This window comes from Coregonus lavaretus (genome assembly GCF_964263955.1).
Source record: "Coregonus lavaretus genome assembly, chromosome: 15".
Lineage (NCBI taxonomy): Eukaryota > Metazoa > Chordata > Actinopteri > Salmoniformes > Salmonidae > Coregonus > Coregonus lavaretus.
In genome coordinates this window covers 25,512,548-25,531,528 of record NC_140002.1, presented here as the reverse complement: position 1 = coordinate 25,531,528, position 18,981 = coordinate 25,512,548, and the positions used below count along the sequence as shown (strand labels likewise).

The 18,981-nt window shown below is 47.2% G+C and overlaps 1 protein-coding gene across 2 annotated transcripts in view; it reads left to right on the top strand.

The window, feature by feature from the left end:
* The window catches only part of LOC311142373 (active breakpoint cluster region-related protein-like), a 239,152-nt gene that overhangs the window by 92,479 nt on the left and 127,692 nt on the right, over positions 1 to 18,981 (top strand). For both annotated transcript variants that reach the window (XM_084178019.1, XM_084178018.1), the window contains exons 3-6: positions 5,642 to 5,740; positions 9,167 to 9,352; positions 14,187 to 14,294; positions 14,710 to 14,770. In XM_084178019.1, the coding sequence (XP_084034145.1) occupies positions 5,642 to 5,740; positions 9,167 to 9,352; positions 14,187 to 14,294; positions 14,710 to 14,770 (454 nt within the window). The remainder of the gene's footprint in view (positions 1 to 5,641; positions 5,741 to 9,166; positions 9,353 to 14,186; positions 14,295 to 14,709; positions 14,771 to 18,981) is intronic.

Sequence of the window (18,981 nt, the reverse complement as noted above, 5' to 3'; positions counted from 1 at the left end):
GTTCACCTTCCAGCAGGACAATGACCCTAAGCATACTGCTAAAGCAACACTCGAGTGGTTTAAGGGGAAACATTTAAATGTCTTGGAATGGCCTAGTCAAAGCCCAGACCTCAATCCAATTGAGAATCTGTGGTATGACTTAAATATTGCTGTACTCCAGTGGAACCCATCCAACTTGAAGGAGCTGGAGCAGTTTTGCCTTGAAGAATGGGCAAAAATCCCAGTGGCTAGATGTGCCAAGCTTATAGAGACATACCCCAAGAGACTTGCAGCTGTAATTGCTGCAAAAGGTGGCTCTACAAAGTATTGACTTTGGGGGGGTGAATATATATTATAAAAAATAAAAAATAAATAGTCAATTAGCAGACGCTCTTATCCAGTGCAACTTACAGGAGCAATTAGGGTTAAGTGCCTTGCTCAAGGGCACATCGACAGATTTTTCACCTAGTCGGCTCGGGGATTAGAACCACTAAGCTACCTGCCGCCCTGAATAGTTATGCACGCTCAAGTTTTCTGTTTTTTTTGTCTTATTTCTCGTTTGTTTCACAATAAAAAATATTGTGGTAGGCATGTGGTAGGCATGTTGTCTAAATCAAATGATACAAACCCCCAAAAAATCCATTTTAATTCCAGGTTGTAAGGCAACAAAATAGGAAAAATGCCAAGGGGGGTGAATACTTTCGCAAGCCGCTGTATGTGGTGATGCTTCACTCACAAAAAACATTATACTGTTCTGTTTGTATTTGGTGATGTTTCTTTGGTCACAAAGCCATTCTGTCAGTTGGTAGAGCATGGCGCTTGCAACGCCAGGGTTGTGGGTTCGATTCCCACGGGGGGCCAGTATGAAAAAAGAAAAATGTATGCACTCACTTAACTGTAAGTTGCTCTGGATAAGAGCGTCTGCTAAAATGACTAAAATGTACTCTGTGGTTGTGCAGAAACCTGTATCTATTCAGGAAACTGCATCTGGACTCCCTATAATTATAAGCACCTATTCACTCTCAGCTCAGAGGTACATTGAGATCCAGAGAGAGAGCGACAGTGAGACTGAGAGCGACAGTGAGACTGAGAGCGACAGAGAGTGTGAGAGCGACAGAGAGTGTGAGAGCGACAGAGAGTGTGAGAGCGACAGAGAGTGTGAGAGCGACAGAGAGTGTGAGAGCGACAGAGAGTGTGAGAGCGACAGAGAGTGTGAGAGCGACAGAGTGTGAGAGCGAGAATGACTGCGAGAAAGAGAGAGAGAGACCGAGGGATACAGAGAAAAAGCATGAGAGACCAGATAGTGGAAGAGGCAGAGAGAGAGGAGTGTATACTCTGTGAGGAAGTAGAGGCGGAACTTTGACACACACCAGGAAGATGGGGAGGAGGTAGGCGGGGCTATCGCCCTGCTCATGTCTGTATGTGTTACGAGGTGAGTGAGTGTGCTGCACACAACACCAGGAACAGCTGAATGATGTGGAACTCCGGCTAAAGACTATCTGGCTCTCAACAGAAGGATAAGCAACAAGAAGAGAATAAAATAAAAAGACAGAGGGAAAAAGAGAGACAGCAGAACGTTGAGTATTTCAAGCAGTGCTGAGGAGGGTTGTGGGCCCAGAAGGAAGGACTAGACCGGCTTGCTGCACTGGAGGAAGGCCTGCGGTGCCTGGGCAGGCCCAGGGACGCCTGAAGAAGGAAGGGAGAGAATTAAAGAGAGAGAAGGAGAGAGAGAAAGAGAGGGAGCAGCCCCTGTGAGGAGGACCATGGAGGAAGATGAAGAGGAGGTTTTGTGCTTCTTGGACAAAGTGCTGGAGGATGAGGATGTGTTTGAGTGTGGAGACATGGACCTGGAGAGTCCACTAACACCTGGAGACATGCTGATGACTCCTGTCCACAGGCAGTTCAGGGTGAGTCTCGGGTTGCATCCACAATGGCATCCTATCCCCTATATAGTGTACTAATTTTGATCAGATTAGGGCTTGTCCACATAGGGGTTTGGCCGAAAGTAACCACATAGGGGTTTGGCTAAATCTGCCGTTGCAGATTTGTCATCAGCCTACCACTGCCTCTCAACAGGAAGGGAAACAAGATTTGTCAGGGGGAAGAAACTGCAAACGCACCACTGCTTGCTCACTCATACACAGGCTTGGTCTGTACTGTGTGCCTGGCTAAAAATAACCAAGTGAATAGTCTTATTGGTGTCTTTTCACAATGTTAAGAACAAATTCTTATTTACAATGACGGCCTGGAGCTGTGTATGTGTGTATATGTGTTTGCAGACCTCCGCTGTGAGAGGGTTGTGTGTGCCTGTGTGTGTAACAGGGTTTGGGGTGTGTGTGTGTGTGTGTGTGTTGGCCAGAGAGCTCCTATTGACACCTAAACGTGATTGGTGGTGACATGCTCTCTGAACCAGATTTCCTCTCTGCCTGTCAAATTCTATTTATCTCTGGAAAGAGTAGAGAGATGTGAAGACGAGAGGAGAACTGGAACGAGGGGAAAAAGAGAAGGAACGAGATGAAGTTAATGCTGTCAGAATGAAACGGTGACTTCTGTCATGCTGACTGACATGTATGTCACAGGGAGCCCATGGTGTGTGTGGGTTCCTACATGTTGAGGTGGACTGACTAATAAGGCAGGGCAACACTGTTCTTATCCATCCACTTATCAGCTGCTTTAGCTATAGAGACTGAGTCACACCTTTAGACCTGGCTGGGAATGCAATACAACACATACTGACTCTCATAATAACCACTGTGACATTGAACTCAGAACCCTTTGTTAAGTGTTGTTGAAGTCATAAAACAAAGCAACTTTCTTAGAAAACTCCTGAGTCATGTTCAGTAGTCAAACTCTGGGTAAGAGCGCTTGCTAAATGACCGTAATGTATCCGTTGTGGACCCCGTTGCTGATAGAAATCTAATGTAAATGTTTACGTTGTGGACACCGTTGCAGATAGAAATGTCAGTAATAGAGCTGACATGATTCCTTAATCCATGTCAGAGGCATGTTTTTTCTACATAATATATTACGAGAATATATCCACAACGTTGTGCTTGGAGGTTCCACAGCGTCTGCCATAAGTAGCCCTCTGTAGTTGAGGAGGAGATGACCCCCACGGCTTCCCTCAACCAGCTGTGACATGTTTACCTGTAATGTGGGAAAATCCGTTACACCACTACTTCACACTGGGCCTGGGAATTACATAAGTCGGCTGACTGTGTCTCTGTCTGTGTGTGTGTGTGTGTGTGTGTGTGTATTGCGTCACATCACAGGTCTGTCAGCCTGCAGTAGCTCAGTCACATCTGCTGTCTGTCTGTAGAATAAAAGCCCTAATTAATGTCAAACCTGTCAAACCACCTCAGCGCTGTAAAGAGGTGCAATGTGTTGTAAATCGCTGTAAATCCTGCCGTTACCACACTATTACTGTAAGTCCTGGCTGTATCTGTTTCATTACATCCATTTAGTAAAGCATGGCCAAATGAAATGCCACAGCATTTCCTGGAAAGGACGCCAATGTCTTCTCTGTTTCCTTCAGCAGTGTGTTTGGCAACCTGTTGTAAAGTCAACCAGGACTAATAGAGAAACTCTGTTATCATGGTCGAGCCTAGGGGGTTTTGTTTAGCTTTATTTATCCAGGTTAGTCTCATTGAGATTAGATCTCTTACAAGGGAGACCTGGTAGGACCTGGTAAGAGAGAGACTGTAAAGACTCAGGTCCTGGTGCCTGACAAGTAATGGTGGTTGTCTGTTTTATTTTGGATGGCCACTACTAGCCAGTAAGACCTCCTGCCCTTGACAGTGGAAGTGGAACCTCCCATGTCCCATCAATGTGATGGCATTGGTTTTAGAAAGTGGGATCCGTGAGGTCATTGGGGTTAATATGGAGAGGTCACTGTACAGTGTGCACTCCATGTCCCTCCTTCCTCCTGCCCTTTTCTTATCAGGCTCTGCTCTGCCTGCTGATATCATGGGAAGGATCTGCTCCTGTTAATAATTAATCAACCTCCCGCTTTGTCTGCCCTTTGGCTTCCTCCAGACAGCCACTTCCACTCATTCTGCACACACACAGACACACACAGACACAGACACACACACACACACACAGAGACACAGTTCGACTGAAATTTTCAGTAGAAAGCCTCTGCAACAGTTGTCAGATGTTATCAAAGGTTATGATTTACATATAGCCTATAATTTGTTTGTCTGTTTGCTCTTATACAGTATGTTCCCTTCCACACCTGTTTATTGCAGCTATATGTCAACCATGGGAATGTGGATGCACTATAAGAGACATATGGGACACCTTATCGAAAGAGGGAGTATACTTTGCGTGTTATCCTAGTTTGTGTGTTTTGTGGCGTAGTTGACCCTTGAGTCCTATGGGTATGGTGAGAAAGATAGTACACCAGTGGAGGCTCCTCAGCGGAGGGAGGGAGGGAGCTCTTCCAACTCAACTTTTGGTTTTAATCATTTATTACCACCGGGGCCCACCGGTGTAACTGCTTGCTGCTGACTGTACACTGTACTGCATGATTGTAGGGGTTTACTAATGTGTTAGTTCTACAAGCTATGTTGACTATGACGTGACAACGATGTAGGCTCTGTGTAGCGGTTAGTGGTCATGATATGAAGGTTTGGCTTGAAAGGTTTTTTCGCCTGGTCACAGACAGCTGATGTGTTTTGCACTGTAGTCCACAAACAAGAGGAGGAGAGCGCGTAGATGGATGCGAGAAATAATAATATATGTAACGAGCTGTTTTGTATGTGGCTGCTAGGAAAGTGAACTGTGTTTGCGTGTGATCAGGGGTGTAGTCATTGCGCCGATTCTGTGGAAAATAAAATATTGAGTGGGAAGGAACTGGCTTATAGGCAAAGATTTGTAATATTGGTTTGCATTGTCAGAACCGAGCCCTTTGAAAACACAAAAGCAGCTGTCTAGGGCTGTAACTTACATTGTGCTCTCTGGGTGTATGTGTCACCTATTGAAGGCTAGTGTGTGTGTAGTTTTGAAAGGCACCCCTGGTCTGGTGTCTGTGTGTTTTAAGGAGGAAAACAGACAGATGTACAGCAGACAGGGTGAGCTCATGATCCTACTTTAAGAATGCGTGTCTCAGCCTGCCCAGCTCCTTGTACACACACACACACACACACACACACACACACACACACACACACACACACACACACACACACACACACACACACTCCCTCTCATTCTCTCTTTCTACCTCCTCCCTCACTGTCTCTCAGGGCCAAAACAAACACCTCCACTTGGACTCGACTGCCCTATGCCTGCCCATGACTCATTGTGGGAGGAGAGGGCACAATAAAATTGGCCTCTCTTGTAAAAATACTAACATACAGTCATGCAAGCTACATACTGTACACAGTTTACACACACCAAATACAGCTTATTCCCTTCAAGACTTGAATCCACTTTAATCCTTTCCATCCTCTGAGACAGGCTCCACTCAGTGTTTGTGCACATGGCTGTGAGCATACTGACATTGCCAATGTGTTTACTAGCAGAGTTGAACAGCAGAGTTAACCATATTCCTGCACCATGCCCTGCCATCACCGTTTTCACATACTGTATATAGTATTATGTATAACTGACATCCTTCTCTCGCTCTCGCTCACGCTCTCCTTCTGTCACTCTGCAGGGGGACATAGAGAAGGGTCTGGAGATGAAGAAACTGGTTCTGTCTGGCTTCCTGGCCAGTGAGGAGATCTACATCAACCAGCTGGAGGCTCTGCTACTGGTGAGACACACACACTTCTTAATAGTGCTGTCTGTATGGGACAGTACTGGACAGCATTAGCCCCTCAGGCCAGTGGCTCCAATTAGAGCCGCATGGGAGACTGGGTTTCCAAAAGCTCTATGCGTTTTCAAGAAGCCCAATACTTATCTCTAGGAGTGCTATTAGTGGTTAGGGGTCAGTCACATTTAGAACAGGACAAGGCCAAGCGTTTCCCGAGCCAGAGAACACAATGACTGTTTAACTGCAACGTGACGCAACTGCAGCGTGATGTCACATCCTGTCTCTCGCTGCAGAAATGTATGTTCAAAGTGCAGCATGCTCACATCACATCATGAGTAAAACCATGGCATTAAGCACTGAACAGGGTCCAATATACCTTTTAAAGACCACTGCTTCCACAACCTCCTCAACTTTCTGTGTAGCCCTGTTCCTCCCAGCCGTAAATCTATTGCTATATCTTCCTGCAGTGCTAGGGTTGAGGCTGTTTGTACACGTGTGTTTGTGTGTGTGTGTCCTGATAAAGTCCAGTGGGCCCGGCGGTCTGGGTCCGTTTCCTGGTTGAGAGGTGATGGTGATGAATGGTGGTTGTGTTTATCTGGTTTGGTCCTCCACCAGCGCCACTCTGCCCAGACATACACTCTGCCTTCCGGCTCTGTCTCAATTAAAACAATGCCATCCGGTCTGGCTTCGTCCTGCCATGGTTGTTACCTATCTGAACACAGCATAAGCCTATGAATAACTCATGGTTATGTTAATGAGTCAACACAAGTGTATTTAGCCCATAGCATCATCATTTGTGAAGCTAATATACTGTAAGCTTATTAATCATTTTTGAATAGTGACGCTATTGTTATGACACTGATTTTCAACCTGGATGTGGAGATGGATGACCTTAGCAACACATGAGTGACCTGACCTGGTGATGTGATTCTGTTTTGATTGGAGGGAAGAGGTGGATGATCCCAGGCTTATCAAGTACAGATAAGAGTTCAGATATCCTGAGGGAAATCCAAAAAGGAGAGCAGTGATATCACTGTAGTACATAAGCTCACAAACATATTTTACCAACCTTTTTGGATGTTTTGTCTGATCTGTAATCGTGGTCTGTTTTAACATTTAACATTTAAGTCATTTAGCAGACGCTCTTATCCAGAGCGACTTACAAATTGGTGCATTCAACTTATGATAGCCGGGGGGGGGGGGGGTAGAAGGATTACTCTTATACTATTCCAGGTATTCCTTAAAGAGGTAGGGTTTCAAGTGTCTCCGGAAGGTGGTCAGTGACTCCGCTGTCCTGGCGTCGTGGGGGAGCTTGTTCCACCATTGGGGTGCCAGAGTAGCGAATAGCTTTGACTGGGCTGAGCTGGAAATGTGCTTCCATAGATGTAGGGGGGCTAGCAAGCCAGAGGTGGATGAACGTAGTGCCCTCGTTTGGGTGTAGGGTCTGATCAGAGCCTGAAGGTAAGGAGGTGCCATTCCCCTCACAGCTCTGTAGGCAAGCACCATGGTTTTGTAGTAGATGCGAGCTTCAACTGGAAGCCAGTGGAGTGTGCGGAGGAGCGGGGTGACATGAGAGAACTTGGGAAGGTTGAACACCAGATGGGCTGCAGCGTTCTGGATAAGTTGTAGGGGTTTAATGGCACAGGCAGGGAGCCCAGCCAACAGCGAGTTGCAGTAATCCAGACGGGAGATGACAAGTGCCTGGATTAGGACCTGTGCCGCTTTCTGTGTAAGGTAGGGTCTAACTCTGTGAATGTTGTAGAGCATGAACCTGCAGGATCGGGTCACCGCTTTGATGTTAGCGGAGAACGACAGGGTGTTGTCCAGGGTCACGCCAAGGTTCAGCTTGAGGTGGTGATCCGACATCCACACTGATATGTCTGCCAGACATGCAGAGATGCGATTCGCCACCTGGTTATCAGAAGAAAAATAATTGTGTGTCGTCTGCGTAGCAATGATAGGAGAGACCATGTGAGGATATGACAGAGCCAAGTGACTTGGTGTATAGAGAGAATAGGAGAGGGCCTAGAACTGAGCCCTGGGGGACACCAGTGGTGAGAGAACTTGGTGCGGAGACAGATTCTCGCCACGCCACCTGGTAGGAGCGACCTGTCAGGTAGGACGCAATCCAAGAGTGAGCAGCGCCGGAGATGCCCAACTCGAAGAGAGTGGAGAGGAGGATCCGATGGTTCACAGTATTAAAGGCAGCAGATAGGTCTAGAAGGATAAGAGCAGAGGAGAGAGAGTTAGCCTTAGCAGTGCGGAGAGCCTCCGTGACACAGAGAAGAGCAGTCTCAGTTGAATGACCAGTCTTGAAACCTGACTGGTTTGGATCAAGAAGGTAATTCTGAGAGAGATAGCAGGAGAGTTGGCTAGAGACGGCGCGCTCAAGAGTTTTGGAGAGAAAAGAAAGAAGGGATACAGGTCTGTAGTTGTTGACATCTGAGGGATCGAGTGTAGGTTTTTTGAGGAGGGGTGCAACTCTCGCTCTCTTGAAGACGGAAGGGACATAGCCAGCGGTCAAGGATGAGTTGATGAGCGATGTGAGGTAAGGGAGAAGGTCTCCGGAAATGGTCTGGAGAAGAGAGGAGGGGATAGGGTCAAGCTGGCAGGTTGTTGGGCGGCCGGCCGTTACAAGTCGCAAGATTTCATCTGGAGAGAGAGGGGAGAAAGAAGTCAAAGCATAGGGTAGGGCAGTGTGAGCAGGACCAGCGGTGTCATTTGACTTAATAAATGAGGATCAGATGTCATCAACCTTCTTTTCAAAATGGTTGACGAAGTCATCCACAGAGAGGGAGGAGGGAGGGGGAGGAGGAGGAGGATTCAGCAGGGAGGAGAAGGTGGCAAAGAGCTTCCTAGGGTTAGAGGCAGAGGCTTGAAATTTAGAGTGGTAGAGAGTGGCTTTAGCAGCAGAAACAGAGGAAGAAAATATAGAGAGGAGGGAGTGAAAAGATGACAGGTCGGCAGGGAGTCTAGTTTTCCTCCATTTCCGCTCGGCTGCCCGGAGCCCTGTTCTGTGAGCTCGCAATGAGTCGTCAAGCCACGGAGCAGGAGTGGAGGACCGAGCCGGCCGGGAGGATAGGGGACATAGAGAGTCAAAAGATGCAGAAAGGGAGGAGAGGAGGGTTGAGGAGGCAGAATCAGCAGATCGGAGGGAGAAGGATTTAGCAGATGGAAGAGATGATAGGATGGAAGAGCTGTGTTTCCCTCAGTGCTAAAATGAACAGCTCAGCTCTCCTATCCTCTATTCTCAGGTCTTTGGTCATGCTGCAGCGCCCTAATGTCAATAAAGGACTACACTGCTGACCACCGCCCAGGATAATTAATGTTTATGTGTTGAAAGTGTCAGTGCATGTATACACACATACCGGTACAGACATACACATATACTAACTCTCTTCTGAATGTGTGTGTGTGTGTGTGCAGCCCATGCGGCCCCTGAAGGCCACAGCCACCACGTCCCAGCCGGTGCTGACCATACAGCAGGTAGAGACCATCTTCTATAAGATCCAGGACATCTTTGAGATCCACAAGGAGTTCTACGACGCCCTCCTCCCTCACATAAAGCAGTGGGATGAGAAGGTCGCAGTCGGACACCTCTTCAAGAAACTGGTAAGTCTGCCAATCAACCAGTCAGTCAATCAATCAATTAAATCAACCAATCAATCTATCAACTCATCAAGCCCTTGATTTAGTTGATTTAGTGAATTAGGTGTGTTAGGCTGCGTGCACACAGGCAGCCCAATTCTGATATATTTTTCCACTAATTTTTATATTTTGACCAATCACATCAGATCTTTTCACATCAACTATGTTTTAGAGAAGATCTGATTGGTCAAAGGACCAATTAGTGAAGAAAAGATCAGAATTGGGCTGCCTGTCTAAATGCAACCTTAGTAGTACTGGGTTGGAGTACAAACCTGCACCCCATGAGTCCCAAGAAGGATTGAAGAACAGTAAGTTGGAGGACAACTTAGTCTAGTTACACTCAAAACAGTGATTTTATTGGGAGTATTCACCTTGTGGCAGTAAAATGAAGCAAACGTAGATATGGTGGACATTGTAACAGTGTAGATTTCACATGTGGTATCACCTCCATCTGTGTGTTCAAACTCTGCTTCTGTTCAATCTACAGTCTATACCCCTCTATAGAATAAACATTCAATTAGACCAGGTTCCGCCTAGCCATTAGTCCCTAGTCTGCTCCTACTCCTCTATCTCTTCGCTTCTCTCTCTCAGGGGGCGTTGTGCTCTGTTGACGATGAAGGGGATCTGGAGCTGTCCTTTTAAACCCTTTCAAACTACTGTCTCTCTAACAGGCTGGTACACATGAGCGCATTGGTGCATAATTTCTGAGGTTTGAATGTTCATGGACTGTAGGGGCTTGACTCGACCCAATTAAGGGGATTTTAAGTGTCCCTCCCTCCTCCTCTCTCTCTCGCTCTCTCTGTCCCTTCTTCCTCCTCCTCTTCCTCATCTCCTTCTCTCCTCTGTCTTCTCCCTCCCAGTCTCTCTTTCTATCCCTCTCCCTCTCCACCCCCCTATTCCCTCTCAGTAAGCAGACAGTGTAGTGTCAGTAAGTGAGTGTTAATGGGATGTAATATCTCACATTAGGCCCAGTCTCTTTCCTGGATTACTCTGCTCATTAATCCCCAGAGGGTGGAGGGTGGTGCCGTTGATTCTGATTGGGTAAGGGAAGGCTTCCGTTTAATCTGATTGGGTTAGGAGTGTTCTGTCCCTCATAAGGAAGGTCTAAATGAGTTAGGGCTCCCCATGTGATACAACAACACTCTGTGACAGAGCATAGACTGATGTGATTAGGAGTTAGTACAATGTTCCACTTAGTATGGTGTTCTGTGCATTTATGTGACTGTAATGTTGTGTCAGTAGAAGCAACGTTTTAACCTCTATTTTAAATTGGATAGAAAAATGTGTAATGTGCATTATACTTACGTAACTGTATGATTAGGTTAACATCAAATTGATCAGAAATACAGTATAGACATTGTTAATGTTGTAAATGGCTATTGTAGCTGGAAACGGCTGATTTTTAATGGAATATCTACATAGGCGTACAGAGGCCCATTATCAGCAACCTTCAGTCCTGTGTTCCAGTGGCACGTTGTGTTTGCTAATCCAAGTTTATCATTTTAAAAGGCTAATTGATCATTAGAAAACCCTTTTGCAATTATGTTAGCACAGCTGAAAAAGCCATATCTCAGACTGGCCATCCCGAGAATAAATCACTTTTCTAACCTGGAATTTCCCGCCAAAACCGTAAGTGTCATTCAAAAGCATTATAAAGCATATAAATATGTCTGGATTTGATTAGAGCTTTGATCAGCATGAAAATTGAAACCCGATGCTATCCAATTTACATAAGTATTCAGACCCTTTACTCAGTTTCTTTCTTGAAGCACCTTTGGCAGCGATTACAGCCTTGAGTCTTCTTGGGTGTGATGCTACAAGCTTGGCACACCTGTACTTGGGGAGTTTCTCCCCATTCTTCTCTGCAGATCCACTCCAGCTCTGTCAGGTTGGATGGGTAGTGTCGCTGCACAGCTATTTTCAGGTCCTCTGTAGCTCAATTGGTAGAGCATGGCGCTTGTAACGCCAGGGTAGTGGGTTCGATCCCTGGGACCACCCATAGGTAAAAATGTATGCACACAAGACTGTAAGTCGCTTTGGATAAAAGCGTCTGCTAAATGGCATATTATATTATAGTGTTGCTGCACAGCTTTTTTCAGGTCTCTCCAGAGATGTTGGATCGGGTTCATGTCCGGGTTCTGGCTGGGCCACTCAAGGACATTCAGAGACTTGTCCCGAAGCCACTCCTGCGTTGTCTTGGCTGTGTGCTTCGGGTCGTTGTCCTGTTGGAAGGTGAACCTTCGCCCCAGTCTGAGGTCCTGAGTGCTCTGGACAGGTTTTCCTCAAGGATCTCACTGTACTTTGCTCCGTTCAGCTTTCCCTCGATCCTGACTAATCTCCCAGTCCCTGTTGCTGAAAAACATCCCCACAGCATGATGCTACCACCACCGTGCTTCACCGTAGGGATGGTGCCAGGTTTCCTCCAGACATGACACTTGGCATTCAGGCCAAAGAGTTCAATCTTGGTTTCATCAGACCAGGAAATCTTGTTTCTCATGATCTGAGAGTCCTTTAGGTGCCTTTTGGAAAACTCCAAGCGGGCTGTCATGTGCCTTTTACTGAGGAGTGGCTTCCGTCTGTCCACTCTACCATAAAGGCCTGATTGGTGCAGAGGGGGTTGCCCTTCTGGAAGGTTCTCCCATCTCCACAGAGGAAATCTACAATGTGATTTTCTGGATTTTTGTTTTAGATTCCGTCTCTCACAGTTGAAGTGTACCTATGATAAAAATTACAGACCTCTACATGCTTTGTAAGTAGGAAAACCTGCAAAATCGCCAGTGTATCAAATACTTGTTCTCCCCACTGTATATGAATTTAGAACAGGATTATCTCATTTGGATGCAATTTGAATGGAATTGAGTGTTGATTCATCATGCAGAGGCCATAGGGAAGCCAGATTTAGACATAGACATAATTTAACAGTTCCATTTCATGCCATGCTGTTCATATAAATAATTTGTTATAATTTACCTGTTTCTCGCAGTTATTTATCGCGGGAAAAGGGAGTGGTTATGGAGGGTAAATCCCGGTAACAGTGTTCCCGCCATTCAACCGTAGTGTGTGTGTGTGTGTGTGTGTGTGTGTGTGTGTGTGTGTGTGTGTGTGCGCACACACAAATCACTGTGTGTGTCGCATGGCAACTAACTGTTTAGACAGGCCTGTCTGTGAGGGAGCCACCAAAACAGTGTACAGATGGTGTCATAATTACACAGCACACCCCCCACTGCTCCCTTTGTGGGGCAGACTGGCACTGGAAACACTACTGTAGAAACAGAGAGGGAGAGAGGAACACGGAGAGAGGGATTGAAGGAAAGATGGGGAGGAAGGTAGGGAAGGAGAGAGAGGAGGGAAAGGAGAGCAGAAAGAGGGATGGAAATCGTCAAACTCCCTCTTCTTTTCTTACTTTTTATTCTTTCAATCTGCCGCTCTCTCTTTCTTCTAGCTTCTCTTCTCTGTCTCAGGGTGGTGTTCTAGTACCTGTGATGCTCTTGGTGAGAGGTCGAAGTGCTTCTGCCAATGATGTAAGACAGCCTTTGCCATGACGACTGATTGGGTCAGAGGGTTCTCCAAATGTGCAGGGAAAGATGGGTACAAGGGAACATAATGGAATATGGGCCATAGAATGGAACGCTGACATAGTGGATCCACGCAATAACTAAATGTTCAGACATTAGATACAGTATACTGTGTTAATTTTTGTGGAAATGAATATAATTAAGTAGTCTCTCTTGGCAGACTAATTATCATTGTTAGCATTTTGCAATCTCCTTGATATAGATGCAGTTTGATAGTGAGATTCAGAGATGAAGGTTGAGAGGGAGAGAGAAGGGAATGAATATTGATCTCTGCTTTGAAGTGTCCTCAGAGACCTCATGGTTCCTCCACTTCTCCCCTCCAACAGTAATGAGACACCACACCACAGGTCGGAGGAGGAGAGAGGAGAGTTCTAATTCATCTCCGTTAGCTCTCCCCAGTCCCCTCACCAGAGCTGTGTAAGGATGCATATTCATTTCCTGCGCAAGTTGCCTTCATTAGTAGGACCGGGACGATACCAATATCGCAATACTCGTTAGTGACGTGGACTCGTGGAAAGGAAACAGAACACGAAAAGGATTTAACTTCTTTAGGAAAACAGCCCTAATGTTTAAAACAAACATCATGTTGTCATCCAAGAGCGTTGTGCCAGTAACCGAAAGGTCGCTGGTTCTAATCCCCGAGCCGACTAGGTGAAAAATCTGTCGATGTGCCCTTAAGCAAGGCACTTAACCCTAATTGCTCATGTAAGTCGCTCTGGATAAGAGCGTCTGCTAAATGACTAAAATGTAAAATGTAAAAAAAATCCAGAGTCACATTTATTTATTTTACACAATATTTTCCATACAGCAGGTTTTAAAGGTACAAAGAGTTTGGTCTGCTTCGTGTTTTCATTTTAGTCTGCCTCGTTCACAATAGATGTTCTTCACGCCTCTCAGGAGGGATAATTTGAATGGGGATTGGAATAAATGTGGTGCTCTCTGTCTCTAAAGCTTTAAACTGTATAGAAATCTATAGCTTTACACTATATAGCAATCTGATTGGGTTCCTCTTAGAGGGAGTTGAATTGCGTCATCCAATACCCTTCTCCAATCGTGGGTATACTATAGGGCGTTATAACCGTAGAATAAAAGTAAGGAAGGTTCATTTAGGAGTGGACTTAGTCTTATTTTTCATCCAGACGCCATCTTTCATTGTCATCCTCCTCCTCTTCCTCTTCCTCTCGCCACTGTGTTAATATTCTGTCCTCTCCTCTGTGCTCCAGGCCAGCCAGCTGGGGGTGTACAAGGCCTTTGTTGACAACTACAAGACAGCGATGGAGACAGCAGAGAAATGCAGCCTGGCCAACACCCAGTTCCAGAAGATCTCTGAGGTAGGTGCTGGTCACACACACTCACACATACACACACAGACTCACACACTCACACACACACACACAGATAGCTGTAAATTACAGTCATTTCTCTGCACATCACTTGTGAGTGCTGCAATTTGTACTCATATAGGGAGTTGTGTATATATTTGTTGTGTGTGTTTGTCCAGTTTTGGGACAGTGTGTTTCTCCAGCCCTGCAGTCTGCTGCTGCAGCAGCCCCATTCCTCTTCATTAGTCCTCTCAGCTCAACTCGGCTTCAATCAGGCTGTGTGTGTGTGTCTCTGTGTGCGTGTGTGTGTCTCTGTGTGCATGTGTGTGTGTCCTGCTTCTATACCATGTTCCTATACCGCTAAATTCCTATACTGCTAAAACTGTAATACACCAGTAATCACAAATCATACATTTTCTTACAGAACCTCAAAGTAAAGGGACCCAAGGACTCTAAGGACTGTACCACAAATGTCACCGTGGAAGGTAAAGAGATGCGTTCTTTAAAAAAATGTTTTTCTTTTTTTTACTTTTGTGGCTTTTACAGAGTAAGAAAAATACACATAAATATAAGAGATGTGTTCTGATCTAGATGTGTGTCTGAAGGTACTGAAGCTGCTATGGCTCTTTTAAAGGGCCAGTGCAGTCAATACTGTGTTTTAAATAATATTGTACAACAGCTGATAAAACTGAGACTGTAAAAGTGTGGGAAAAAATTGATCAGTGTTATTTCCTGATAGTTGCTGCTTGAAAATACAATCTACACAGGGCGGGAGTTTTGGCTTTCCATGGTGACATCACCATGCGGTAAATTGGTTAATAGACCAATAACAAAGAGATTTCCAAACCTCTCTGCCAATAATAGCTAGTTTTTAGTTTTCCCCTCCTCACTCAGACCACTCCCAGACAGTCCTAGCAAAATTCTTGCTTGATAAATAGTTATTTGCTAAAAAGCTATTTTTGCCCATTTGAATGGAAATCTATTACAGTAAGGTACTTAATTGTTACCCAGAAATTATTTGATATTGATATAAAACAGCTGCATTGGGCCTTTAAGACTCTGTAGCCCTGCCTCTTTTGCTTGTGTATGCAGTGGCAGGCTTAGGAAGGCAAGGCTCCTGTGTGTGAGTGCGCTCCGCTTCTCTCTCTCTCTCTCTGACTATGGGTGTTGGAGATGGGCAGAGGGGGAAGTGTGAGATGGAGATTCTACTGGTACTCAGACTGTGTTGTAACTGCACATACGGTAATGTGTGTGTGACAGTACATTTGAAGTAACTTGTGTGTGTATAGAAAAGCCTTTATCTGTCTTTAATCCTTTATTGAGTATTTTGTACGTGAGGGGTGTTTTCTGGTTCTATAGTGTGTTGTGTAGCGTTAACGATTGGACTAACATATACTCGTATAGACATATAGGCAAGGTTCTTGGCTGGTACTGTGAATATGTTAGTGTGTGCTGTATGGTAAAGTTACTGGTGTGTGACAGTGTCTTAGATGTAGCTGGGTGCCGGTTAGATAATGAGCTGTTTTATATTCTGGGTAAAGACAGTCGCTGCTCTCGTCTCTCGCCACATTCTCTCTATCCTCTCATTTCTGCTGAGAAAGACAAAGTCTTTGTGCTTTGCCACTCCTGTCTCAGATAAAATCAAAAATAAAATAAAATGTTGGTCCGTGTGGCCATTTGATGAATTGTTCAGCAGTCTTATGGCTTGGGGGTAGAAGCTGTTAAGGAGCCTTTTGGACCTAGACTTGGCGCTCCGGTACCACTTGCCGTGCGGTAGCAGAGAGAGCAGTCTATGACTTGGGTGACTGGAGTCTTTGACAATTTTTTGGGCCTTCCTCTGACACGAGGTAGACGTGTGTGTGCATACAGTATCTATGTGTTTTGCATATGAGAGAGAGTGAGAGAGGGACAGAGTGTGTGTGATAGGGACGGACGGACTGAATGAATGAATGAGTCAGAGACACGGACGGACTGACTGACTGAATGAATGAGTGAGTGAGAGGGACGGACGGACTGACTGAATGAATGAGTGAGTGAGAGGGACGGACGGACGGACGGACAGACGGAATGAGTGAGTGAGTGAGGGAGAGAGAGAGGGACGGACGGACGGAATGAGTGAGTGAGGGAGAGAGAGAGGGACGGACGGACGGAATGAGTCAGGGAGAGAGAGAGGGACGGACGGACGGAATGAGTGAGGGAGAGAGAGAGTGACGGACGGACGGAATGAGTGAGAGTGGGACGGACGGAGTGTGAGAGAGAGACGGATGGACGGAGTGTGAGAGAGAGAGACGGACGGAGTGAGTGATGGAGTGAGAGACGGACAGACGGAGTGAGTGAGATAGGGACGGACGGACTGACTGAATGAATGAGTCAGAGACACGGACGGACTGACTGACTGAATGAATGAGTGAGTGAGAGGGACGGACGGACTGACTGAATGAATGAGTGAGTGAGAGGGACGGACGGACGGACGGACAGACGGAATGAGTGAGTGAGTGAGGGAGAGAGAGAGGGACGGACGGACGGAATGAGTGAGTGAGGGAGAGAGAGAGGGACGGACGGACGGAATGAGTCAGGGAGAGAGAGAGGGACGGACGGACGGAATGAGTGAGGGAGAGAGAGAGGGACGGACGGACGGAATGAGTGAGGGAGAGAGAGAGTGACGGACGGACGGAATGAGTGAGAGTGGGACGGACGGAGTGTGAGAGAGAGACGGATGGACGGAGTGTGAGAGAGAGAGACGGACGGAGTGAGTGATGGAGTGAGAGACGGACAGACGGAGTGAGTGAGATAGGGACGGACGGACTGACTGAATGAGTGAGTGAGAGACACGGACGGAATGAGTGAGTGAGAGGGACGGACGGACGAACGGACGGAATGAGTGAGTGAGAGGTACGGACGGAATGAGTGAGAGTGGGACGGACGGACTGAGTGAGTGAGCGAGACAGTGAGTGGGTGATAGAGAGACGGACAGAATGAGTGAGTGAGAGACGGATGGACAGACGGACGGACAGAGTGAGAGACACGGACGCAGTGAGAGAGAAGGAGAGACGGACGTAGTGAGAGGGAGAGAGAGAGACGGACGTAGTGAGAGGGAGAGAGAGAGAGAGGGACAGAGAGAGAGAGAGAGAAAGGGACAGAGAGAGAGAGAGAGAGAGAGGGACAGAGAGAGAGAGAGAGAAAGGGACAGAGAGAGAGAGAGAGAGAGAGGGACAGAGAGAGAGAGAGGGACAGAGAGAGAGGGACAGAGAGAGAGAGAGAGAGAGAGAGAGAGAGGGAGAGAGAGAGAGAGAAGGAGAGAGAGAGACGGACAGAGTGTGAGAGAGAGACGGACAGAGTGTGAGAGAGAGAGGGACGGACAGAGTGAGAGGGAGAGAGAGACGGACGTAGTGAGAGGGAGAGAGAGACGGACGTAGTGAGAGGGACAGAGGGAGAGAGAGAGAGGGACAGAGGGAGAGAGAGAGAGGGACAGAGGGAGAGAGAGAGAGGGACAGAGGGAGAGAGAGAGAGGGACAGAGAGAGAGAGAGAGAGGGACAGAGAGAGAGAGAGAGAGGGACAGAGAGAGAGAGAGAGACGGACAGAGTGTGAGAGAGAGAGGGACGGACAGAGTGAGTGACAGACGGACGGAGTGAGTGAGATAGGGACGGACTGACTGAATGAGTGAGAGGGACGGACGGAAGGAATGAGTGAGAGAGAGAGAGAGAGAGGGACGGACGGACGGACGGAATGAGTGAGGGAGAGAGAGAGGGACGGACGGACGGAATGAGTGAGAGTGGGACGGACGGACTGAATGAATGAGAGAGACGGACGGACGGAGTGTGAGAGAGAGAGACAGTGAGTGGGTGATACAGAGACGGACAGAGTGAGTGAGAGACGGACGGACGGACGGGGGGGGGAGAGAGAGAGAGAGAGAGAGAGAGAGCGAGAGAGAGAGAGGACGGAATGAGAGAGAGACGGACGGACGGAGTGAGTGAGAGAGGGACGGACGGACGGAGTGAGTGATGGAGTGAGAGACGGACGGACGGACGGAGTGAGTGATGGAGTGAGAGACGGACGGACGGACGAACGGACGGAATGAATGAGTGAGTGAGAGGGACGGACGGAATGAGTGAGAGTGGGACGGACGGACTGAGTGAGTGAGCGAGACAGTGAGTGGGTGATAGAGAGACGGACAGAATGAGTGAGTGAGAGACGGATGGACAGACGGACGGACAGAGTGAGAGACACGGACGCAGTGAGAGAGAAGGAGACACGGACGCAGTGAGAGAGAAGGAGAGACGGGCGCAGAGAGAGGGAGAGACGGACAGAGTGTGAGAGAGAGACGGACAGAGTGTGTGAGAGAGAGAGAGGGACGGACAGAGTGAGTGACAGACGGACGGAGTGAGTGAGATAGGGACGGACGGACTGAATGAGTGAGTGAGAGGGACGGACGGACGGAAGGAATGAGTGAGTGAGAGAGAGAGAGAGAGAGGGACGGACGGACGGACGGAAGGATGGACGGACGGACGGACGGACGGACTGAATGAGTGAGAGAGAGAGGGACAGACGGACGGACGGAATGAGTGAGTGAGTGAGTGAGTGAGTGAGTGAGTGAGTGAGTGAGTGAGTGAGTGAGTGAGTGAGTGAGTGAGTGAGTGAGTGAGTGAGTGAGTGAGTGAGTGAGTGAGTGAGTGAGTGAGTGAGTGAGTGAGTGAG